This window comes from Urocampus carinirostris, chromosome 12, assembly GCF_059441175.1.
Source record: "Urocampus carinirostris isolate Australia breed hairy pipefish chromosome 12, RoL_Ucar_1.0, whole genome shotgun sequence".
NCBI classification, from domain to species: Eukaryota; Metazoa; Chordata; class Actinopteri; order Syngnathiformes; family Syngnathidae; genus Urocampus; species Urocampus carinirostris.
This window is the reverse complement of record NC_142360.1, coordinates 38,876,600-38,903,459: the sequence shown is the minus strand read 5'-3', so window position 1 is coordinate 38,903,459 and position 26,860 is coordinate 38,876,600. Positions and strand designations below refer to the sequence as shown.

The following is a 26,860-nucleotide window of genomic DNA, read 5'->3' as shown; positions in this document are numbered from 1 at the left end:
AATATCTCTCTCTCTTTCTGAATATATTTATCTATTTTAAACTCTCTTTTAATCTCTCTGTCTATCTTAATCTCTCTCTATTTTAATCTGTCTCTATCCTTAATCCCTCTCTCTATTTTAATCTCTATTTTAATCCCTCTCTCTATTTTAATCCCTCTCTCTCTATCTCTTCATCTCTATCTTAATCCCTCTATCTTCATCTCTCTATTTTAATCTCTTTCCATCTCTCTCTCTCTCTCTCTCTCTTAATCTTTATCCATCTTTATCTCTCTCTCTCTCTCTCCCTCTCTGTTAACCTCTTTCTCTCTCTTAATCTCTCTATTTTAGTCCCTCTCAATCTCTTTCTATATCTTGATCTCTGTTTTAAACTCTATCTTAATCTCTCTCCTAATTTTTCTTTCTCTTAATCTATATCTGAATCTCTCTCTCTCATATATTATATATATATATATATATATATATATGTATATATATAGTAATATATATTTTAATCTTTCTCTCTTTTTCCTCTCTCTTTTAATTTCTCTCTATCTAAATCCCTCTCAATCTCTCTTTCTATAACTTAACCTCTCTCTGTCTTCAACTCTATCTTAATCTCTCTCTCTTAATTTCTCTCTCTTAATATCTCTTTCACTTAATCTATATCATAATCTCTCTCTCTCTCTCCTCTTTCCACGATGCTTTTAATGTACGTTTACGTTTTGAAGCGTCATCAATTTTGTTAGCTTCTTTTGAATAATCTAGGGCTGAGGTTTTGGCTATATATATATATATATATATATATATATATATATATATATATATATGTATATATATTTTTGATGTAATAAATAATTTTAAAATAATTTATTTATATATTTCTCTCTAACAGCAAATGTTATTGTGTTCAATTTTCAGTGCATGCTGCAACCTTCTGAAATACAGTGGACAGGTCGCAAATGACCCCCGAGCCATAGTTTGGAAACCCTGAAAAAACATACCCCCCCAAAAAATTCTTCAAAAACTAGCCCAAAAAATGCGCGAGAAACAGAAAAAGGCAACAGGTCCTGTTACGATTTGATTGACTTTATTTTGTAAGGCACCAGAAGTCCTTCCTTACTGCACAACATTTCATATGATTTCACATAAATGTCTGCTGTACTTTTGATAGTTTCCCTTTTTTTTCTCGTCTTTTTCTTCTTTAACTGTAAGTATCGATGTGGGACACAAAACATTTTCACTTTCAGGTTTTACATTATACACAAAATAAGTATTTTCCCCCCAAAAAAATACATGACAAAGCTTACAATGCTTCACGCTATGAGCTAGAAAGTCGCGGGAGGAGAGAAAATAGGGAGGAAAGGGAGGAACCCGACCCCAATCGTAAGAACCGTTACCAATATATGTACATATGAATCTTCCTCTCTGTTCTCATCGCTTTCCATGTCAAAAATAGATAAGGGATTTCATACCGGGAGAGCCAAAACAAATGCATGACCATTTGGGTTATTTTTAGGATATACAGTGGCTAGCGAAAAGTAGTCCCACCCCTGAGAAATTTTTCGCTAATTACCTTATTTCAGGCTTCAAACTTACAAATGAAAATATTTCGGAAGGATCAACAACACGGGAGACGCAATTATAAAAATAAACGAAATGTAAATTAAAAAATTTGAAAAGTAGGTGTGTTAATACACTGTACAACCTCAAAAGAGCTCAGGTTCCTTAAGGTTTGGTGGTGATAGTTTGTGTACATCATTTATCCAATATTTCCCAAAAATTTCAACTGAGGTCTGGAATTTGGGATCACATTTTTATTATTGATGTCAACTATTCAATTGCAGATTTTGCGTTATGTTTAGTGTTGTTTTTCTGTTGGAAGGTGAACCCGCGCACCATTCTCAGGTCTCTTGCAGAGAATTTTCGCAAAAAACGCTCTGTATTATCTCTCCATCCATCTTTCTATTAACTCAAACGATCTTCATAGTCCCTGCTGAAGAAAAGCAGCCCAAGAGCATGATACTGCCACCCCCATGTTTGACAGTGGGGGTGGTGTTTTCAGGGTGATATGCAGTGTTACTCTTAAGCCAAATGTATCACTTTGCATTCAGCTCAAAAAGTTCAATTTTAGTCTCATCTGACCAGAACACCTTGTTCTGTGTTATTTCTGTCTCCCTTCCGGTGAATGCCAAACGGGCTTTTTTATGGTATTCTTTCAGAAAAGGCATTCTGCTAGCCACTCTTCCCTAAAAGATTTTTCAGAAAATGACTAATAGTTGTCTTATGAGATTGTCAGATTGTCCCACCTCAGCTGCGTATGCGGACAAGTCATCTAATCATGGACCTCTTGGTTGCTTCTTTGATTACTTTTATTCTTGTTTGGGTCGATAGCTTAGAAGGAAAGCCAGGTGCGGTGGTTTAATGCTTGGTCCCTATTAATTGCCTGCACAGTTCTCCGGGAGATGAGCAAGTGCAGCAAAATCTTTTATCCCATTTCAGCTTTGAACATCTCCACAATTTATCCCAGACCTGCCTGGTGTGTTCCATAATATTCCTAATGCCGCCTGCATTCACAGAGAACTGAAACTCATGAACATTGGTGTTCTCTGTTTGTCATTGTTAGCCATTTAGGTTGGCAATGGATCATTCAGAAGAATCTATTTTTCAGTTTTTCCATTAAAAAAATGTTGAAATCACGTGGTTTCAAGTTTTAGAACACGATTTCAGTTTTTTAGCTTTAAATTTGAAGCCCGAAATGTGGCTATATGCAAAAATTTTTGGGGGAAGGGCCAATACTTTCGCTAGGCTTTGTATAAGATTGCCAACAATAGATGTTTTGATTGGTCTGACTAACATATACCTAATATACTACAATTTATCACAGGAAAAATACGTGCACCAATCACAAAAAAAAAATCCATTATCCCCTGTGGATCATGCATTGACATGTGTGGCATCCCTGCAATGAGAAGAAGGAAGTGAAAAAGGGCACACTCACACACGGAATGTCTCGTTGTCTTTATGTACAGGGTTCGAACACCCTTTTCAAGGCCAAATTCAAGGACTTTTTTTTTTTAAAGGACTTTCATACACAATTTTTCCATTACCATGAAGAGAAGAAATCCGGTGTGCAGAGCCACAAACATATAATCAACATATAATGAAGATCAAAATTAGAGAAGAACTTACAAATTTTTTTTACAAGTGTCTGAAACTCACCGGACACCAGGGCAGACAACTTCTCCAAAATTTGTTGCTGATATCCCAATTTAATGTTCGAGACTGAAAAGAAGATTTCCATCCATCCATTATCTGCATCGCTTATCCACAGTAGGGTCACGGGGGTGGTGGAGCCCATCCTATCTTCGGGCAGTGGGACACCCTGAACTGAGGAAACCCGAGTGCCCCTAGGAAACCCATGTAGGCACGGGGAGAACATGCAAACTCCACACGGGGAGGCTAGGATAGCTGGACTCGAACCCTGCACCGTGAGGATGCGCGCTAGCCACCCATCCGCCGTGCCGCTCACGTTTTAATCATGTCAGCAAAAAATGTAGAGGATGTTAGGGAAATTAGGAAAAAAAATCTCATTTATAAGATGAAAAATGAGGTGATATGATTGGAAACAGAATCCCTGGTTGATTCCAAATTATTTGATTAATAAATCCGTTCCTTGTTTGATTACCGTATTTCTTCACGAATAACGCGCACATGGTTTCACTTTCTCTTAACTGAAAATTTAGCATCGTAGATTAGAACATCGACCGGTCGAAAAATATCGCAGACCAAATTTGCGCAACATCGGATGCAATGGGATTAGAACCCGGGTTGCGGCGGGTGAGAGCGGTGACATCTTAACCACTAGAATATCAGAATTATACATGATGCATGAAATTCCATCCATTTTTTTTTTCTTTTCATCACTCAACTTTTACGGTACTACGTTGTACAACGTTGTTTTGTGGATACTTCCCAAAATACTACATTACAACGTTGTACAACATGGCAAGCTCTTTCATGACCAGATTTAAGCACTATTTAAGGACTTTCAAACCCATTTTTCAAAATCCTCCAGTACCATTAAAAGAAGAATTCTGGTGTGAATCGTGTATTTTGTAGAGCCACAAATATATGGCGATAGTATGTAACTTATATTTTCAGGTACAGGAAGTTCTCCCCATTACAATTTACCACTGGAAAATGCAACCTTAATTTTTTGCATTGCCCAAAATAAATGTCCATAATTGATATTAAATCCTTGCACTAATACACATTTCGTAGTGCCCTGTATAGGTGGAGCATGCCACTGTCCTCTTGGAGGCCACCAGTAGGGGGCAGTGACGCTTCGTTGGACAATGCTGTACAAACTAATGCCCGCTGCCGTCAACCACGAGGGAAGAAGAAATGCAATTGCAATATATATATATGGTGACGCTATATATAGGGTCTGCGTAATTCTCTTAGCAGACCTGTTGTGAAACTTGGCAACAATTTCAAGCATTTACAAGCACTTTATCCATTTTTCAAGCATTTTTGAAAAGTCAAAATTGAATTTCAAGCTTTTTCAAGCACCTGTATAAATCCCGAATCTAAAGCCTTTTCTTTGTCATCCATAGCCCTAGTGTTTTAAATGAGGCCCTTTCACCGCTGGGATCTGGGTTCGAGTCCCGTTGTTGCAGTGTCAGTTGTGATTAATGTGAAGGGAAAGCGGAATAAAGAGATACATTCAATAAAAAACAGACAGGAACACGTAGACAATGTCGGGACCTTTTTTTTGTCCTGTTTAATATCAGTTTCCAATTTCGTTCCCGTCTATTTTTGTCCTGCTTATTATTTTCTCCAGTTTTCGTTCCCGTCTAGTTTGTCCTGTTTATTTCGATATCCTGTTTCATTGACAATCCTGTCTGACCCGTTTGGTATCAACCCCATCTGTCTGATATCTACTCTGGCAAGTGGTATCAATTTCGTCAACCTCTGGCTTCCTATCATTTCATGCCAGACTGCTGCCTAACGTGAATGACTCCCTAATTCCCGTAAAATAAAGGGCTTGAGGGAGAAACGTCACGCGTTTGGGTCCTGATCCTGTTCTGGTTCATGACATTTTCTCCAAAAAGATGAGAAAAAGCCATTTTATGTTAAGGTAAAAAAGGCGTCACGCGTTTGGGTCCTGATCCAGTTCAGGTTTTAGTGTAGGAGATTTTAGCTGAAAGGTCAGTAATTGTTGGCATCTCTTTATAGGTCCTTCTCTTCAATTTAACCATTTTTCAAGCACTTTTCAACACTTGAAAAGTCAAAATTGAATTCCAAGCTTTTTCAAGCACCTGTATAAATCCCGAATCTAAAGCCTTTTCTTTGTCATCTATAGCCCTAGTGGTCAAAATGAGGCCCTTTCACCTCTGCGATCTGGGTTCGAGTCCCGTTGCATCCAATGTTGTGCAATTGTGGTCGGGAATAGTTTACGAATTTACCGTAAAACCTTGTGTATTACGCACACCCAAAAAATGCGAATAAATACAATAACTCATTCCTCCTAGTGGAATACCCCAGAAGGAGTCTATTTTTGTCCTGTCTAATATCGGTTTCCAGTTTCGTTCCTGTCTATTTTTGTCCTGTTTATTATTTTCCCCAGTTTTCGTTCCTGTCTAGTTTGTCCTGTTTATTTCGATATCCTGTTTCATTAACAATCCTGTCTGTCCTGTCCGGTATTGACCCCCATCTGTCTGATATCTACTCGGGCAATTGGTATCAATTTCGTTCCTGTCTATTATTGTCCTGTTTATTATTCCCTCCGGTTTTCGTTCCCGTCTAGTTTGTCCTGTTTATTTCGATATCCTGTTCCATTAACAATCCTGTCTGTCCTGTCCGGTATCGACCCCATCTGTCTGATATCTACTCGGGCAATTGGTATCAATTTCGTTCCTGTCTATTATTGTCCTGTTTATTATTTTCTCCAGTTTTCGTTCCCATCTAGTTTGTCCTGTTTATTTCGATATCCTGTTTCATTAACAATCCTGTCTGTCCTGTCCGGTATCGACCCCCATCTGTCTGATATCTACTCGGACAATTGGTATCAAATTCGTTCCTGTCTATTATTGTCCTGTTTATTTTTTTCTCTAGTTTTCGTTCCCGTTTAGTTTGTCCTGTTTATTTCGATATCCTGTTTCATTAACAATCCTGTCTGTCCTGTATGGTATCGACCCCATCTGTCTGATATCTACTCGAGCAATTGGTATCAATTTCATTCCTGTCTATTATTGTCCTGTTTATTTTTTTCTCTAGTTTTCGTTCCCGTCTAGTTTGTGTATTACGCACACCCAAAAAAATGCGAATAAATACAATAACTCATTCCTCCTAGTGGAATACCTCAGAAGGAGCCTATTTTTGTCCTGTCTATTATCGGTTTCCAGTTTCGTTCGTCTATTTTTGTCCTGTTTATTATTCTCTCCGGTTTTCGTTTTCGTCTAGTTTGTCCTGTTTATTTCAATATCCTGTTTCATTAACAATCCTGTCTGTCCTGTCCGGTATCGACCCCCATCTGTCTGATATCTACTCGGGCAATTGGTATCAATTTCGTTCCTGTCTATTATTGTCCTGTTTATTTTTTTCTCTAGTTTTCGTTCCTGTTTAGTTTGTCCTGTTTATTTTGATATCCATTTTCATAAACAATCCTGTCTGTCCCGTCCTGTCCGGTATCGACCCCCATCTGTCTGATATCTACTCGGGCAATTGGTATCAATTTCGTTCCTGTCTATTATTGTCCTTTTTATTTTTTTCTCTTGTTTTCGTTCCCGTTTAGTTTGTCCTGTTTATTTCGATATCCTGTTTCATTAACAATCCTGTCTGTCCTGTCCTGTTTATTTTGATATCCATTTTCATAAACAATCCTGTCTGTCCCGTCCTGTCCGGTATCGACCCCTATCTGTCTGATATCTACTCGGGCAATTGGTATCAATTTCGTTCCTGTCTATTATTGTCCTGTTTATTTTTTTCTCTAGTTTTCGTTCCCGTTTAGTTTGTCCTGTTTATTTCGATATCCTGTTTCATTAACAATCCTGTCTGTCCTGTCCTGTTTATTTTGATATCCATTTTCATAAACAATCCTGTCTGTCCCGTCCTGTCCGGTATCGACCCCCATCTGTCTGATATCTACTCGGGCAATTGGTATCAATTTCGTTCCTGTCTATTATTGTCCTGTTTGTTTTTTTCTCCAGTTTTCGTTCCCGTCTAGTTTGTGTATTACGCACACCTAAAAAAATGCGAACAAATACAATAACTCATTCCTCCTCAGAAGGAGCTATTTCCTACAATTTTGAATGCAGCAGTGTCACCTGTGATTAATGCGAAGGGAAAGCGGAATCAAGAGAATCACTCAAAAAAAAAACAGACGGGAACACGCGGACAAAGTCGGGAACCTGGTGAGAAGCATGTAGGACGTTACGCCTTGTTGCGAGCAGAATAAAGAAGTCCCGCGTCGACCCCCCAAGAGAGAGAGATAGATAAATCGGGGAAAGGTGGCGCGAGGATCGGGGGCGGGTTTCGGGTCGCACCACTTAATCGGACTTGTCTCCGTCCTCCTCGCGGTGGCTGTCGGCGGCTTCGCGGGAGGCTTTCTCCTCCTTGGCCAGTTGTGCCTGGGAGGCCAGCAGGGAGGACAGGGAGAAGAGGCCGGAGGAGGTGGTGACGGCGGGCAGGCTGGGCTGGCTCAGACCCAACGGCAAGGGGGTCATGGGCAGGGCCAGGCCCTGGAGCTGAGACAGCTGGTGAGCCTGGAGCTGCTGCTACAGAGAACACACGTGCACCGCACTTAGGCCACAAGAAAGGAATAGATACCGGAAATTCTGCATGCTCAAATTTAACAAGCCCTTAACCAGTGAACTCCTCTTTCCACGATGCTTTTTAATGTACGTTTACGTTTTGGAGCGTCATTCATTTTGTTAGCTTCTTTTGAATCCTTCTTCTGGGGCTGAGGTTTTGGCTTGATTCCTCACCACTTATCCAATTTTCACGTGTTCTCTGTGCGTCTACTTTGCAATATGATATGCAAATGTACGACCTTATAACAGTCGGGAAAGTCCGGAAGTTATTCGATGCAGGCTTCCGATTGGCTGCCAAGAATGCAAATTGCCAAACAAACCGAAATTCCCAAATTTCCAAACCAAACGAAGATTTCGAAATCGGAATAAAGCAAACGTTTGATTTTTTTTTCCTTGAAAAAGTTGTGGGCCACCCGGGCGGAGACGTTTTGAAGCGTCATCAATTTTGTTAGCTTCTTTTGAGTCCTTCTTCTGGGGCTGAGGTTTTGGCTTGATTCCTAACCACTTATCCATTTTTCACGTGTTCTCTGTGCGTCTACTTTGGAATATGATATGCAAATGTACGACCTTATAACAGTCGGGAAAGTCCGGAAGCGCAAAGTTATTCGATGCAGGCTTCTGATTGGCTGGCGAGTATGCAAATGACAAAACGAACCGAATTCCGTAAATTCCAAACCGGACGAAAATGTCGAAATCAGAATAAAGCAAACGTTTGATTTTTTTTGTTTTTGTTGAAAAAGTTGTCGGACACCCGGGCGGAGACGTTTTGAAGCGTCATCAATTTTGTTAGCTTCTTTTGAATTTTTCTTCTGGGGCTGAGGTTTTGGCTTGATTCCTCACCACTTAACCATTTTTTCTTGTGTTCTCCTAGCGTCTACTTTGGAAAATGATATGCAAATGCATGACCTTATAAGGTTCTGGAGAGTCCGGAAGCACGAAGTTATTCGATGCAGGAACACACTTTACTGGATATGTTAAACATTTTTAACAAATAAAAAACGAAAAAGTAGGTGTGCAAAATGAGCCCCATTGAGTTCATACTTTGTAGCGCCACCTTTTGCTGCGATGACACCTGCAAGTCACTTGGGGTATGTCTCCATCAGTTTTGCACATCGAGAAACGGATATTTTGGCCCATTCCTCCTTGCAAAACAGCTCAAGCTCAGTGAGGTTGGATGGAAAGCGTTTGTGAACAGCAGTTTTCAGTTCTTTCCACAGATTCTCAATTGGATTGAGGTCTGGACTTTGACTAACACTTTGAAATGTTTTTGGGAGAACCATTCCATTGTAGCTTTTGCTTTGTGTTTTGGATCATTGTCTTGTTGGAAGACAAATCTCCGTCCCAGTCCCCATCAGGTTTTCTTCCAGAAATGTCCCGTTTTTGGCTCCATCCATCTTCCCATCAATTTTAACCAACTTCCCTGTCCCTGCTGAAGAAAAGCAGGCCCAAACCATGATGCTGCCACCACCATGTTTGACGGTGGGGATGGTGTGTTGAGGGTGATGAGCTGTGCTGCTTTTACGCCAAACATAACGTCTTGCATTGTTGCCAAAAAGTTTGATTTTGTGTCATCTGACCAGAGCACCTTCCACATGTTTGGCGTGTCTCCCAGATGCCTTGTGGGAAACTTTAAACGACACTTTTTCTAGTTATCTTTAAGAAATGCCTTCCTTCTAGCCACTTTTCCACAAAGGCCAGATTTGTGCAGTATAGGACTGATTGTTGTCCTCTGGACGGATTCTCCCACCCCAATTTGCAATATTTTCCATTTATTAGTATTTTCTCAATAGAATTCCAGGCAGTAGAGGCCAAATGGGCACCGCCCCCCACGCACATTTTAAACAATGTGGATAAACAGGATCCCGTCATTATCACGCAATCACCAAGCCCCCACCGGGGCGCCGTACCCTTATGATGGAGTTCATCTCCGGGGGGGTGACCTGCTTGGCCCTCTCGATGGCTGCCAGGACCTGCTGCTGGTGCTGCACAAAGGAAAAAAGGAGGGCTTAGATCAATATCTATCTTCCAAACACAGGCTAAGCTATTCACACACACGCATGGTGAAGGTCTATTGTGGGAACGCCACGCCGTATATTTTTAAGACAAAATTCAATGAAACGGGCAGTTCTCCAAACAAAAAGCGCATTTTATTCATTTATTGATTGGTGGAGAATGTGGAGGCTCGTTTAGACCGTTATTTTTATCCTAGATGACAATTTTAAAACCAGGTGCAAGCAGAGTTCTTCAGTAAAAATGTCACAAAATATAGCAAACGAGAAATATACGACTGTATTTACTTTGAGCTATGTGACATTGTCACAGTTGTATGTTTGGGAATCGAGTAGCCATTATTCGTCCTACATTCCGTTTTATAGATATCTTCAGAATCTACAAATATTCATCCTATATTTCCTCAAGCATCTTTTATCATTCATCATTTTTTCATAACCCTTGCAAACTACGCTTTAAAAAAAATCCGGGAAACGGTAGATGTCACGTGTATTTTGATGCACCTCATTGGCTAAGAAACATGGAAAAAAATCCCGATGACAATTCTTCTTTCAGGGTTTAATGGTAGCGATGTTTGACTCCGGGGGGTATATGTCTTAAACTAGTCAATTTTGGACCTGGCGCAAAAGGTGCTCGGCGAGAGAAGGCAGTTTAATGTGTGTGCGGAAATTCACCCACCCGATCCAATTGCTTTGGGTGGTTGGCTGTTTTTGGGTGTTTACAGTTTGTTCTGTGGGTTTTCATCATAAAGCGTCTCAACAGTGAAACTGCATCAAACTTCCATGTACAACTTAAACTAGTGAATTTTATACCTGGCGCAGAAGGTGCTCGGAGGCAGAAGGGAGTTTAATGTGTGTGCTGAAATTCACCCACCCCGATCCAATTGCTTTGGGTGTTTACAGTTTGTTCTGTGGGTTTTCATCATAAAGCGTCTCAACACCGAAACTGCATCAAACTTCCATGTGCAACTTAAACTAGTGAATTTTATACCCGGTGCAAAAGGTGCTCGGCGAGAAAAGGCAGTTTAATGTGTGTGCTGAAATTTACCCACCCGATCAAATTGCTCTAGGTGCTTGGCTGATGTTTTTGGGTGTTTACAGTTTGTTCTGTGGGTTTTCATCATAAAGTGTCTCAACAGCGAAACTGCATCGAACTTCCATGTACAAGATTATCTTCTCTGTTCCTTATCTTCTTGGTTTCTTTACCTCATTGTGAATGTGTGACACTGGAGTGTCATGCCCAATTTCGTTGTCACAATATGTTAACCCATTTTGTAACAATGACAATTCTATTCTTCTTCTATTCCAAAAAGTGACACCGTGACTATAAACTGTAGCTGCCCGATATTCTCTGGACCTCAGTGAATGGATAGTGTGAAGTAATGTGTGATGGTCAGCCCCCTGGTGGCCAAATAGATTAAAAAAAAATAAAAATGACAATCTGGACAATCTGAAGCTCACAATTATTATTACAGACACGTTCGAGAATATGGCCGGTAAGGATGGGGACTCGGAACGAGGGAAGGGGTCAGCCTGACCTAAGAGTGACAAGGCAGGGAGGGAGGAGAGTGAGCGCAATCCCGGATGTTTAAAGTCTCGGTGTCATTGGTGTGTGGTTGTGTGTTTTAGTGTGATTGTGTGTACCTCTTGAGACAGGTAGGGGAGGACTTGTGCGCAGATCCCGTTTAATCTCTTCACAATCTCAGCCTGTGGAGGACATTTTTATCATTAAAAGGCAAACACATGACACAGTAAGAAACAGGAAGGAACAATTGTAGCGAAACTAGAAGTAACTATCAGGTCATCTTAATTGTTGACAGGTGACTTGGAGCAAAGAGTACAAAAATATCCTGAAGCCAACATGTTTGTCTGATCTCATGTAAATGTTTTCTTCCCGTTTTTCTTTCCGCTCTTGATTCTTCAGTTTGACAATACATTTAAATTGTCACGGGTCAGGAACGGAGACGGGACCCAATTCTGTTCGTTTGACTCAGTTTTATTTAGAAGGAGGAAAGGAATTTTCACCCACGATCCGGGGATCGTCGGTCACGGGTAGCAGATCGTTGGGAACGCGGAAGTGGCACTTCCGTGTCGAGTTCAGGCAATGTCGAGCGCGAGGAAAAACAGATCGATGGCCGGGACGGAGGAGCAAAAACGTAAACGGGTCCAGAAAATAGGTCGGCAACGGGAATCAGACAGAACAACAGGGCAGGATAGATTCAGGAGTCACAAAAGCTTGCCTAGCTGGGAGCATAGGTTTGCAGACAATCTGACCAATGTTGACAGGAAAGCGGGGGTTTAAAAAGAGTCCAACAGCCAATCAGGGTCCGTGGCTGTTGGCGCCAACAGAGCAGACTCAGGTAAACATGACAGAAAAGGCGTCTGGAAATTCGAACGTTCAATTTCTTTGTTGGATTCTGATGCAAGTTGCCTGTAACGTGTTTTACCCGGAAAACTAGTTTACATTTACGAGACGAAATGATATTTTATTATAAAGTTAAAAATAGTTCAAGAATACAGAGCCATATTCTGTCACGGTTGCCATGGCGCCCTATTGGCCCCGCCCGTGTGGCGCCAGCTGCGGCTAGTTGAGTGATTGGATTTCCGTCTATTTAAGCTCAGCGCTCTCACGCTTCCTTGGTCAGTCCGTCAACGAACTTCTGCCCCGCAAGACGTGGGTTTTGACTCGGTCCTGTCCCAGTTGGTATTTCCTGTACGATATTGTTCCCGTTTATTTTGTCCTGTTTAGTATCAGTTTTCAGTTTAGAGAAATAGAGAGAAAGGGATAGAGAAAGAGAGAAATAAATAAATACAAGTACAGTGTCTTTGTTTGAGGCACCTTTCTTTGGCAACATCAAGTTGACACATTTCAACCTGCAGCTTGTTTTTCTCTTTCGCTTCTCTGAGTGTTGTCTCGCGGGCCGGATTCAATCCCTTAGCGGGCCTGATCTGGCCCGCGGGCCGGCTGTTTTACACTTGTGTTTTAGAATATGTGGAAGAAATGTGACACATTGGTGTCAAGTACAAGTTGGTTGTGGAGGACGATGTTCTTTCAGATCACGGGTGCCAAACTGCCGGCCCGCGGGCCATATCAGGCCCGCTAAGGAATTGAAATTGGCCCGCGAGACAACACTCAGAGAAGCGCAAGAGAAAAACAAGCTGCAGGTTGAAATATGTCAACTTGATGTTGCCAAAGCCAGGTGCCTCGAACAAAGACACTGTACTTGTATTTATTTCTCTTTCTCTCTCTCTTTCTTTTCCACCCACTCTGTCCCTTTCCCTCTCTGTGTCTTTTAACCTCTTTTGCTCTAACTTCCTTTTTTCCTTTTCTCTCTTTTCTCTTTCTCTCTTCATACCCTTCGCACTTTCTTTTCTCTCCTTCCGTCTTTCTATTTCTCTTTGGATTTCTTTCTTCCGCTCCCTTTCTTTTCCCCCTCTCTAGCGACATTTTATCTTTTGTTTCTCACGCTCTCTCCCCCCCTCTCTTTTCCCACTCTCTGTCTCTGTCTCTTTCACTCTCTGTGTCTCTCTTTTTCTCTTCCTTTGTTGCTCTTTGTCGCTTTCTCTCTCTGTGTCTTTTAACCTCTTTTGCTCTAACTTCCTTTTTTCCTTTTCTCTCTTTTCTCTTTCTCTCTTCATACCCTTCGCACTTTTCTTTTCTTTCTCTCCTTCCGTCTTTCTATTTCTCTTTAGATTTCTTTCTTCCACTCCTTTTCTTTTCCCCCTCTCTCACGACTTTTTATCTTTTGTTTCTCACGCTCTCTCCCTCTCTCTCTTTTTCTTTCTTTGTCCCGTCCTCTCTCCCTTTCCCTCCCTCTTTCTCTTATTTCTTTATCTCTCTTTTTCTCTTCCTTTGTTGCTCTTTGTCTCTTTCTCTCTTCCTACCCTTCGCGCTTTCTTTTCTCTTTTCTCTCCTTCTGTCTTTCTATTTCTCTTTGGATTTCTTTATTCCTCTCCCTTTCTTTTTTTCCCCCTCCCTCACGCTCTCTCCCTCTCTCTCTTTTTCTTTCTTTGTCCCGTCTTCTTTCCTTTTCCCTCCCTTTCTCTTATTTCAATGTCTCTTTTCTTTCTCTTTAATCTACTAGTCCGGCCCCCGACAGAATGTTTGTTCTATCGTGTGCCCCCCCCCCCCCCCGAGTTAAAATGAGTCTGACACCCCTGTTTTAGACCGAGAGCGTCTCACGTAAGCCTATGATGTTGTTGTTCCACAATGGAAAAAAAAAAAAAAACAATCCCAGGATTTCACCTTTAAACCCTCGTTTCCAAGAAAACCCGGGCATTTTGTGATTCCGAGCACACGCTCATTCCTATGACCTTTTCAGAAACGCTCCGTCTGGCAGGCGAACCCACGCGCTAATTGTGCACGACGCGCCCTATCGTCCTCACGCGCGACTCCATTATCACATTTGGCTGCTAATCACCCAATCCGAGCGAGATATGCAAACGAGCGCTAAAGGACGTAATCGGCGGCGAGATGAGAGCGGGAGTAGCAGTCATTAGTCATGCAGAGCACGGCGAAATTCTTCAATCAGACGCTCTTTTTGTCTCCCGCGAGAGCGAGTCTCAAAAAATGGATTTTGCTAACAAATAAAGAGATCCCTCAGTTATCCCTGGCGTAGTGGCGCACCTTCATTAAAGCCCCCAAGTGTCAAACCTACCTATAAATCACATAAATCCTTGTGATTAATGGCCCAAAAAATAAACTTGACTTGACATGTTTTTGAGTTTTTCCCTTGCCCTCGTGTAGGTGTTAGATCAGGGGATGGTGTTATAATAGTCTGTGGTTGGCAAAAATCTGTGGTCTGTGTAGCTCTTTGAGACTGCTTGTGATTAAGGGTGTCACAAATAAACATGACTTGTTTTTGAGTTTTTCCTTGCCCTCGTGGAGGTGTTAGATCAGGGGATGGTGTCATAATAGTTTGTAGTTTGCAATAATCTGTGGTCTGTGTAGCTCTTTGAGACTGCTTGTGATTAAGGGCGTCACAAATAAACATGACTTGACATGTTTTTGAGTTTTTCCTTGCCCTCATGTCGGTTTTAGATCAGAGGATGGTGTCATAATAGTCTGTAGTTTGCAATAGTCTGTGGTATGTGCAGCCCTTTGAGACTGCTTGTGATTAAGGGTGTCACAAATAAACATGACTTGTTTTTGAGTTTTTCCTTGCCCTCATGTCGGTTTTAGATCAGGGGATGGTGTCATAATAGTTTGTAGTTTGCAATAATCTGTGGTCTGTGTAGCTCTTAGAGATTGCTTGTGATTAAGGGCGTCACAAATAAACATGACTTGACTTGACATGTTTTTGAATTTTTCCTTGCCCTCATGTCGTTTTTAGATCAGGGGATGGTGTCATAATAGTCTGTAGTTTGCAATAGTCTGTGGTATGTGCAGCCCTTTGAGACTGCTTGTGATTAAGGGTGTCACAAATAAACATGACTTGTTTTTGAGTTTTTCCTTGCCCTCGTGTAGGTGTTAGATCAGGGGATGGTGTTATAATAGTTCGTGGTTTGCAATAGTCAGTGCAAAAAGGAAGAAAAAAAAGAAGGAAAGATTTAGAAAATAGCCAGAAAAAAAGAAAAGAAAGAAATGTCGGAAAAAAGTAAATAGAGAACAAAATAAAAAAGTAACAGCTCGGAAAAAATAAACACAATGAGATTCTTTTTAAAGGAATTTTAAAAAAAGTAGAAAAAAACACGGAAAAAAAAGAAAAATTTTGTGTTGCATTCAAATAAATTCCAATGATATCAAGTCATTCTTGTTGCCAACATTGTACTTCCACTAAAAATTATTATTTTATTAAGTACAGTTCTGTATTGTGCAACCGACTCAATAAGCCCCCTAAAAATGTTAGTATTATGCAACAAAATATATGAGGAAATAAAAAGAAATGGATATCTTGTGAAAGAATTGTAAGAACAAACAACGTTTTTAGGCCGTACAACCTTTGCAATAGTACAAGAGTCAATTCATTCAAAAGAGAAAAATCATTTTGCATTGCCGGAAACTCGGCAAAATGTAACGTGATGTCAGGTTTTGAACATGTTTGATAATGACTTAGATGCCACACTTGGGATTATGGTTGCTCACTGTTGTTTCAAGTGTTGCTCACCGACTTTGTGTGAACGCTCAGACCCCTGGAAAATTACAGGGAACATTGATCTATGAAAAATATTCACGACAGTCCTAACTTTCGCTTCAGTCTGCAGTCTGTGACTATGGAGAGGAGAAGGGACAGGCTTTCTGCTTTAGCGGCTCTGCTTACCCAATCGGAAAGCGCGGGTTGGGTAAGGTTTGAGACAGAAGGCAGCAGAGGGAGCCAAAAGCTCGCCTGTTGCTCGGTGTTCGGCTTAACAATTGAATAAAAAAAACCACTGATACCGATATCAGTCAAATCCCCAAATGTCTCCACCAATAATCGGTCTGCCCTATAAACGGTCAAACTTACAAGCTGTTATAGCTACTCGCTGTTTTTTTTGCTGGCCAGTTGAGTGCCCGCCTACCCCGGCTGTTTGACTGACAGCCTACACCAGCCTATCACAGTGGCGCAGACAGTTATTATGCAATCGCTGCGATTTTGGTTAATCGTGCAGCCTTACTCTCGAATCAGACGTTCTTCTTGGCTCCCAAGAGTGCACGCACACACACCCGCTAACAAATATTCCACTTTTCCAGCCGCTTTATCTGAATTCTCTGTCATCTTGCCAGGCTTTGTTCTCCCGTGCCTCCCTTTTCTCTGTTCGTTGTTCCTCTGCAGCCTTCTTCGAGTGTTGTTCCGGCGCCTTGACAACGGGAGTAGCGTACGCGTTGAGAAGAAGAAAAATGGACGTCGGATGCAGGACAGACACGTCGTTTCGTGGATTGTAAATTCCTTCTGTTTTTTTTCCACCCCATGCCAATTCGAACAAGCCACGACTGTAAAATCTAGGCACCGATTCACAAGGGGGTATCAAAGAGGAACATATGTTCAAGCATATTCACGTTAACAGCTACACGCACTTGCATTGACTGACTGACAGTAAGGCCTCCAAATTTCCAGTTTAGTGTGGAAGATTCCTCCATTGGAAGATATAGGTGATTGTCATCTGTGTAGCAATGGAAACTGATATTATACTTGCGAATAATATCACCTTATGGAAGCATGGAAATGCTGAAAAGAAGGGGGTCAAGTACTGAACCCTGCGGAACACCACAGGTAAAACTAAAGGTCTCAAATGTCTCATCTCATCTCATCTCATTAGCCGTACCGCTTATCCTCATTAGGGTCGCGGGGGGGCTGGAGCCCATCCCAGCCATCTCCGGGCAGTGGGCAGGGGACACCCTGAACTGGTTGCCAGCCAATCACAGGGCACACAGGGACACACAACTCATTCGCTCATTCACACCTAGGGACAATTTGGACCGGCCAATTCACCTGAAATGCATGTTTTTGGAATGTGGGAGTGCCTTATAGTGCCCGGAGGAAAACCCACGCAAGCACGGGGAGAACATACAAACTCCGCACAGGAAGTCTGGAGCTGGATTTGAACCCACGACAGGTTCCCATGACATGAACTGTGCCGCACAAGCGCTAAACACTGCGCCGCCGTGCTCAGATGTCATTTTACCATATTTAAGACAGTGCGTCCTATCTGAGAGGTAGGATCTGAACCATAAGAGGATGGTGTCATGTCCTGCACGGTTGTCATGGTACCCAGCTGGCCCCGCCCCTTGACACCGGCTGAGACGCATTGGACTGATTGCTCTTGGAGTACTTAAGCGCGCTCCTTTGTACTGTGCGTTGCCGGAACGTTAGTTAAACCTGGTTAAACTCTGTGAGATATCTGTTAAAACCTGTTAAATGCCTGGTTCTGTGAATCTGCCCGTATTTGACCATGTTTTGTTTTTGGTCTGATCCGTTTGTTTGTTTTTGACAACTTTTGTTTGGATTTCGGGGATCGAGTGTGCGCGCCCTCCTCATCCTTCCCCCAATAAATTGTGAGTACGTCTTCGCGAATGTGTCCTTTTTTCCTGTTTCCCGCTCCGCTTCGTGACAGACGGTTCCTGAGAGACCAATCCATTTTTCCAAGCGTTCCAATAAGGTATAAGATATAAGATCCGAAATGTATTACAATGAATTGCTTTTACATACAGTTACCATCTATGAATTAAGTCAATTAAGTTGTAAGACCATATTCCATAATATTTATGTCCTACGCTACGTTTTTTACCCCCATTTTCTGATGTTTGTTTAATTTCAACCGTCGCTCTTACTGTAGTTTTGAAAATGATGCGATGGCGTCTGCCATTGAAGGTCCCCGTTGCGTGCGCTTTTCATTTCACGGAAAGAATCGGATTTCAAGGTCGTTCTTCGAGAAATGGAACGGAAAAGCAAAAGAAAAATGTTGAATGAATGAATGAAAACTTTATTCGAACATTGAAATAAAAACAGAACAAAAACAATAACTCAACAACAAAATTATACGTTCGAAAAGGGGTAGTAAGAAGCAAAATGCTTATATTCCCTACCCCTTCCTTTTCCCTATTAAATACACCAATGATATAACAACAAGTGTAATAAAATTAATAATAGCAGTTATGATATAACAATCGCACGAATAACACAAAGTTAACCATATTTCTAGACGCGCTATTCCCAATCTCTCGTATCACTCATACAGTTAGGTTAACCCCAACACTTGTAATAAAAACCTGCACTCAAAGAAGACACAGAGACGTGAGTATGACTTACTTGCAAGGAGAATGACCATAGACTGCCTGTTACAGTCTATTAGACACTCTGAAAAAGTCTATTTCGTCCTTGCCTTTTTATTGTATTAGGAACGCCCTAGTTTACATAATGTTTCTTCTGCTAAAGGGAGGGGGAGTGACAAAAAACAGTTTGAGATCTGTTTTCACAACATCTTATCGTATCAACACCTGTTTAAACTTACAACAACATGTTATCGTATCAACAATATTACTACTATTGAACTAGGCGAGAATGCGATCTGCAACCTCAGTGGAAATGTTTAAATCTAAACTTAAAACTCACTTCTACTCCATTGCATATGAATAATAACCTACTCTTCTTGTCGGCTGAAAAATAGTCTGTGTAATCTGTGAAGCCCTTAGAGACTTATTGTGATTAAGGGCTATACAAATAAAAATGACTTGACTTGAATGGCACACTAAGCAAGAAAATACACCGTATGCAACAGTAGAATAACTTATTTACAGTTTAAATCCATCACATACCGCATTTTCTTCATCTCTGTATTCCGCCAGTCATGTTTTTTTGTATTTAAATTTGAACAAGTGAATAGTTGGACATTGTTTGATCTTGTCTTATTATTATTATTATAGAGGCGGCAGTGGCTCAGGAGGTAGAGCGCTCGTCTTGGGATCAAGAAATCGCAGTTCGAATCCCGGCTCCTCCGTGTTACGTGTCGAAGTGTCCTTGGGTAGGACACTGAACCCCTATTTCCCCCAATAAGCAGGTTAGTCCCTTACATGGCTGCACGGCCGCTATTGGGAAATGTGAAGCACACTGTAAAGCGCTTTGGGAAGTCTTGACTTGAAAAGCGCTATAGAAATGCAGATCTTTTCATTTCATGTCTTGTAAATTGTTCCAAAGTTGGACTCCACACACAGACACACCCATACTTTTCCTGGTGGTTCTCAGCTTTGGGATTATGAATTCACGACAGCCCTTTAAGTTATAATTTCCCTCTTTCCGAATGAATAATTTATGGATACTTCCATCGCAACCTTAGACTCACTACGGGCGGAAAGAAAAAGAGGCGCAGGAGAAGCCAGAACGTACAGAAGAAGAAGAAGCTTTCTATGGTGGAGGACGATGAAGGGGGAGCAAGACAAGGAGGAAAATCGAGGTGGGGGGGGTGAAGTGTCGGCGCACAATGGGCCTCGACACGAACGCTGGTTTTACGCACACTCTTTTCCATTTTGTCTCTCTAATGGAACTAGCGCCTTCATCCACTCACAAAAGGAAATTCAACACTGACACACCAATGCTACAATATACTCGTGTGCACATACAAAACTAAGTCGATGGCTTATTTTGCATTCCCGATTTTGAAAAAATGATTTGAATTATCGCGAAGTACAATGCTTTATTGATCATAAATGCAGCTTTTACTTTTCACAATTAATGGCTGTAATAGTCATGACTTACTGTGTTTATTCATGCATAACGCGCACCACGAATGTTTTATTAAAACCTGGGTTTTGTCAGGACAAGAACGGAAACAGAACCCACTCGCGTAACGTTTCTCACAGTTTTATTGGGAAGTAGGGAAAGGAATGCACACAAGATCTGGTGATCGCGGGGAGCAGGTCGCTCTGAAGTGGGACTTCCGTGGCGAGCGATGGCGGTGTCAGGAACGGGAAAACACGGGTCAGTAGCCGGGATAGGAGAGCAAAAACGTGGTCGGGAAGGGAAACAAGTCAAAAGCCGGGAGAGGAGAGAAGATGTGGTCGAGATCAAAAACGGATCGTTGTTCGGGACGGGAGAACCGACGTGGTCGAGATCAAAGCAGGTTGTGATTCGGGACGGGAGCGCAGACGGGGTCGGAATCGAAACAGATCGTAGCGGGACGAAAACGTCAAGTCAAGTCAATAGTAGAATCATTTATTTCAATTACTGTCATGGTTGCCATGGCGCCCAATTGGCCACGCCCGTGTGTGTCACGGTTGCCGTAGTCAACTCAAGTCAAGTCAAATTTATTTATATACCCCCTAGTCACAAAAATGTCTCAAAGGACTGCACAGGATTACAATGACACAATGACCTGATCTTAAACCAACATGCAGGCAAAGAACAACTCAAAACCTCAGCGTGAGGAAAAAGAGAAACCTTGAGAAGGGACCTCACAAGTGGTATCCTCCTTCCAGGATGACCAGGGTGAATTACATTTAGCATTACAGTACACAAACATAGTAAACACTAGGTAACAATGTTGAAAATTTGTCCAGAAAGTGCATGACAGCAGCTTCCCATCTCTGCCAGCTGGTCCATGCAGGCGTTCACATGCTTCAAGAGCAAAAAACGGGACAGGCGAAAAAGGGGCTTGCCGTGTAAAAACAAAGATTCGCAGATGGACCGACAAAAGGGGACTGACAGGACCGAGTTCAAATACTGACAGATATAACAGATATATAAAACCATAAGAAAATAAATCCTATTAACCGGCTGAAATTGCATTTCTCCTACATTGCGATGCCGGTATGCATTTGATTACCGTATTTTCCGCACTATAGGGCGCACCGGGTTATAGGGCGCACCCCCAAAAAATAGTTTTTGGTCCTATATCTTCCATAGATAAGGCGCACCGGATTATAAGGCGCTACAATGGGAACGTCGACAAAACAGTCAAGATGATTCAGTCCAACTGATTACCCCCTTAACATTCCCAAAGCTTGCAAAGAAGCAAATACGTGTCGTAGACACGTGTGGATGCCGTGTGCGTACGATGTCACTCAAATGCATCGTTCCAAATATCATTCGGAAGGTTAAAGTCTTGGGATTCAAGAAATGCCAACCATTCCTTAGTTTCTATTTTCTTTTTCGCTCGCAACTTTACTGTGCATATGACAATAAACACTTGGAATTGAGTTGAATTCACTCAACTCATCACAGCAACATCAAGATCGTTCTAAAACAAGATACCGGGAAAATATGAAGCCGCATAGCTCACCTAAGTTCTCACGTTCAATAATGATATGCAACCATGGTCTTCTTAGAACCGTGAGTGTAGTAAATCCAGGAGAGTCAAATGTTTACAAATACAGACTAATGAAACATGTTTCTTTATGGCGTAGTTTAGCAAGCTTGCTATTCAGTCATCTTTTTCGGCCAATCGCAGGGTTTGTTTCGGCCCTCTAGCCTATCCGAGGCTCCGAATAACTTCAGCCAATAGTGATCGATTTAACGGATGATTGACACATCTTTTTCGGCCAATTGCAGGGTTTGTTTCGGCCCTCTAGCCAATCCGAGGCTCCGAATAACTTTAGCCAATAGTGATCGATTCAAATGATTGATTGGTTAGCCAATGAAACGCCGGTATATAAATCCCAGCGTACACCGCGGACTACTTGGCGTTCGGGGGAAAATCGAGTCGGCGGCTGTTGCGTAAGTTGCGAGACCTTACGATTTATTATTGATCCATATATAAGGCGCACTGTATTATAAGGCGCATGGTCAGCTTTTGAAAAAAATGAAGACTTTTAGGTGCGCCTTATAGTGCGGAAAATACGGCAATTGCTTCATGGCGGTTTTTCCTGACAGTTCTGTACTTTCGACCCGTGTCCGTACGCATGAAATGGTGTAAATCACGGGGGCCACGGATCTTCACGTGTCCATTAGTCAAGGCCAACATGGTCATGCTCGTATGCCCACCATTGCATTCTGTCGCGTTTGTGTGTGCGTAGACGGGAACGGGTGAGGTCAATGATCACTCTCCTCCCTCCCGCTGCAAAAGCATAAATTACTCCGCCAGCTCCAGCCAATGGAGATGATATATGAGCAAAAGCTGGGACTCCTCAAACCTCCGTTCTCGGTTTAAAACCCGAAGATGTTCTTTCCATTTTTACTCACTAGAATTTCTGCAAAATAATTCATGCCTCAAAACTAGAAGCGATAACAATAACTGTTGTGGGATGAATTGGAAAAATAAGTTCAGTGTCGGTCAATGTTCCCTGTAATTTTCCTTATGGGTCTGAGCGTTCACACAAAGTCGGTGAGCAACACTTGAAACAACAGTGAGCAACGGCAATCCCAAGTGTGGCAACTAAATCATTAGGAAACATGTCCAAAACTTGACATCAAGTGACATTTTGATAAATTTCCGGCAATGCAAAATGATTTTTCTCTTTTGAATGAATTGACTCATGTGCGATTGCAAAGCTTGTACGGCCTACAAACAATTCTTTCAGAAGATATCCATTTCTTTTTAGTTCCTGATATATTTTGTCGCATATCAACATTTTGGGGGGCCTTTTGAGTCGGTTGTAAGATACAGAACTGTACTTAATCACATTTTTTAGCGGAAGTACAATGTTGGCAACAAGATTCACTTGATAGAATTGGAAATGATTTGAATGCAACACAAACTTTTTCTTCTTTTTTCCGTGTTTTTTTTTCTACTTTTTTTAAAATTCCTTTTAAAAAAATCTCATCATTGTGTTTACTTTTTCCGAGCTGTTACTTTTTTCTTTTTGTTCTCAGTTTACTTTTTTCCTACATTTCCTTCTTTTCCTTTTTTCTGTTTTTTTTTTCTAAATTTTCCTTCTTTTTTTCTCTTCCTTTTGTTTCTTTTTTTCTCAGCTTTTCACTACTTTTTCATTTTTTTTTCTTTTTTGTTCTATTCCCCCCTTCCTTTAAGTCATTTTGTGCATAATTTTACATAATATTTGGTCATGTTGGGATTAACGAAGCAAAAACAACCTGAAGAGCCGTTTAGGACCCGAAAGAGCCGGTTCCTTTTCGTGAGCCGAGCCGAAGAAGCCGCTTCTCGAAAAACTCTACTAACTTTACACAACTTGGTTCTACTTCGACCTTGACTTCAAAATACCGCTTTCAGAACACAACGTCAGCGGAACCCGCGTATTTTTACTGTAACTTTGACTTAATTGGCTTCTTAATTAGCAATTTCGAGCCCTGATTTTTGTGAGCTGGCTAGATTTTCTTGTGCGCTGAGAATGTGCGCAGCTTAGAGGGAACACTGGTGTCGGTTTTATATTGCAATCTAGCCAACTGCTTTGAAGGTAAACTTTCACGAATAAGAAATGGATGGCAGAATGAGTGAGCTATTTCCTGGATGTACGGATGCTTCCCGGGATGTCGAAAAATACTTGGACATTGCTGGAAGTTAGATTTTGTATTGTGCATCTTTTTCCAAGTACAGTACTGCAGTACTCCTTTCCGCCTCTAACGGAGTCTGGTGCTGTGAGAGCTCACCCAGCATCCCCCCCGAAGAAGTAATCCGGCTTCCTCCTTCTAGTTCTTGTGTAAACAGGCTATACTGTATCTCCAGCGCGTTATGAACTTGGACATTTTTATCGTTTAATATCTCGTGCCTAACTCTTGAAGCTCATCTTCCAAAAGTAAGTTTAACTCCACTTTATTTATCTTTATGGAGCATATTATTTTATGAAACAATACAGGTTACTTATACAGGCCTTAAAAATACTTACATAAACCTTAAATATAAAAAACATAGCACTGAATCAACTTACAAACAAGTTCAACTTATGAACGATCGTCCGGAATGTATCCCGTTCGTAAATAGGGCAGCGTCTGTATCACCAATTTCGCTGGGTGGACGACTCATGTTTTAAGCTTCGCAGGATAGATTTTAAATGCTAAAAATAGCAATCTATTTTAAAATTAAAACGTAGATGTCACGGTGGCCATGGCGCCCAATTGGCCCCGCCCGTGTGGCACCAGCTGCGGCTTGTTAACAGATTGGCTTTCCGTCTATTTTGAGCTCGGCGCTGTCACGCTTCCCTTGTCAGCCCGTCAACGAACTTCTGTCCCGCAAGATGTGGTTTTCGACTCGGTCCTGTTCCTGTTGGTATTTCCTGTCCGGTATTGTTCCCATTTATTTTGTCCCGTTTAATTTTGGTTTCCGGTTTTGTTTCCTTCTATTTTTGTCCTGTTTATTATTTTCTCCAGTTTTCGTTCCTGTCTAGTTTCTCCTGTTTATTTTCAATATCCTGATTCACTATCGATCCTGTCTGTCCCGTCCTGTCCGGTATCGACCCCATCTGTCCGATATCAACTCGGGCAATTGGAATCGATCTCGTCGGTCTCTGGCTTCCCGTCTTTCCACGCCAGACCGCTGCCTAAAGTGCATGACTTAAAATAAAAGGCTAGTGTGAGAACGTCACGCGTTTGGGTCCTGATCCTGTTCTGGTTCTTGACAGTACAACTGCAATGCAAAGGTTTTTATTTGGTCAACTGATATGCCAATCCAAAGCTTTATTTCTATTGCCAATTTTGATTGTCATTCAAGGTCAACACAGTGAGTCACACACATGAATCATCTTGCGCTGCGATTTTATGAACCAGACTAGATCCATCCGGCAACACTATATAAAACGACATAAACATTTCCTCGGGAAATAGAAAACTAAGAAATTGTCATGAACCAGAACAGGACCCAAACGCGTGACGTTACTCACACAAGCCTTTTATTTTACAGGAAATGGGAAGTCATGCACGTTTGGCAGCAGTCTGGCGTGAAATGATAGGAATCCAGAGGCCGACGAGATCGATACCAATTGCCCGAGTTGATATCGGACAGATGGGGTCGATACCGGACAGTACGGGACAGACCAGATAGATAATGAAACAGGATATCTAAAATAAACAGGGCAAACTAGTCGGAACAAAAACTGGAGAGAATAATAAACAGGACAAAAATAGACAGGAACGAAACTGGACACAAATATTACACAGGACAAAAATAAACGGGAACAATACCGGACAGGGAATGCCAAGAGAGAACAGGACCAAGTCAAAACCCACGTCTTGCGGGGCAGAGGTTTGTTGACGGACTGACAAAGTAGAGCACTGAGCTTAAAAAGACGGAAAGCCAAACTGTCAGCGAGCCGGAGCTGGCGCCAAACGGGCGGGGCTGATTGGGCTCCATGGCAACCGTGACACAAATAATGTCCCTTGGACACTATTACATATGGAAGGGGCAACAATCATTGTTGGCCTATCACCAATCCGTGATATTTTAAAACCTGGTTTGATTGTAAAACATTAAAGTCATTCCACAAATTTAACAAGTATATATCAATGGGAAGATAATAGGCTGGACAGCCTGACAACTGTAGCCGAGAGACGGGCACTGAACAAGTTGCGGTCAATCATGGACAATTCACATCATATCAGCGACAGACGGCTGTCACAGTCTTGTTCCACGGACACACTGAGGAGATCATTTCCTCCACATGCCATGAGGCTCTTGAACTCCACCCGGGGGAGTAAAAGCCCACATTGAACCCCACATTTGCATATTACCCTATTTTTATTACAGTGTGTATTTCATGTAGCACTAGTATACTCTATATCACAGGTGTCAAACAGGCGGCCCGCGGGCCAGATCAGGCCCGCTGAGGGATTGAATCCGGCCTGCGAGACAACACTCAGAGAAGCGCAAGAGAAAAACAAGCTGCAGGTTGAAATATGTCAACCTGATGTCATGTGCCTCTCACAAAGACACTGTACTTGTATTTATTTATCTCTCTCTCTCTCTCTCTCTCTTTCTTTTCCACCCCTTTTCTCCCACTCTGTCTCTGTCACTCTCTGTGTCTCTTTTTCTTCCTTTGTTGCTCTTTGTCTCTTTCTCTCTTTGTGTCTGTTAACCTCTTTTGCTCTAACTTCCTTTTTTCCTTTTCTCTATTTTCTTTTTCTCTCTTCCCGCCCTCTCTCCTTTTCCCTCCCTCTTTCTCTTATTTCTTGATCTCTCTATTTCTTTCTCTTTAATCTACTAGTCCGGCCCCCGACAGAATGTTTGTTCTATCGTGTGGCCCCCGATTTAAAATGAGTTTGACACCCCTGCTCTATATCAACACTTTATATTGGGTATTTTTTGTGTTCTATATCTATGCTATACTCACTAACATGATGATGCTAGCAGAAGCAATGACTCACCTGTTTGTGCATCTCAATGTTGAGCCCGTAGGACATCTCATAGTACTAGAAGGACATAAGAAGAGACAGAAAGACAGACGCCTCTGTTAGCATAGCATTGACTACAGTTTATACTGGAATAGAATCGTCTTTAATGTTATTAGTATCAAGGTGGTCAAACATATTCAACGAGAGTAGACATGACACTCTGGGAGAAGAACTTTGAAGAGATAAACAAGATACTGGAATAGGTTGTCGGAATTAAGAGGCATGCATAACGCGCACCCCTCATGTTTTATTCAAACCTGGTATTTTCAGGACCAGAAGGGAAACAGAACCCACTCGCGTAACGTTTCTCAGTTTTATTGGGAAGAAGGCAAAGGATTGCACACACGGTGATCGCTGGTCGCGGGGAGCAGGT

At 41.8% G+C, this 26,860-nt stretch overlaps 1 protein-coding gene across 2 annotated transcripts in view; it reads right to left on the bottom strand.

Annotated features, from left to right (window-relative positions):
* Positions 1–4,205: 4,205 nt before the first annotated feature.
* Positions 4,206–26,860, bottom strand: part of tle5 (TLE family member 5, transcriptional modulator) — a 90,226-nt gene continuing 67,571 nt past the window's right edge. Inside the window, exons 4-7 of one of the 2 annotated variants that reach the window (XM_088349137.1) lie at positions 26,461–26,505; positions 11,447–11,509; positions 9,701–9,775; positions 4,206–7,754 (exon numbers count right to left, since the gene is read on the bottom strand). In XM_088349137.1, the coding sequence (XP_088205263.1) occupies positions 7,530–7,754; positions 9,701–9,775; positions 11,447–11,509; positions 26,461–26,505 (408 nt within the window). In that variant the 3' untranslated portion in view covers positions 4,206–7,529. Of the gene's footprint in view, positions 7,758–9,700; positions 9,776–11,446; positions 11,510–26,460; positions 26,506–26,860 lie in introns of both variants that reach the window. The other variant, XM_088349136.1, reaches the window with a different exon arrangement.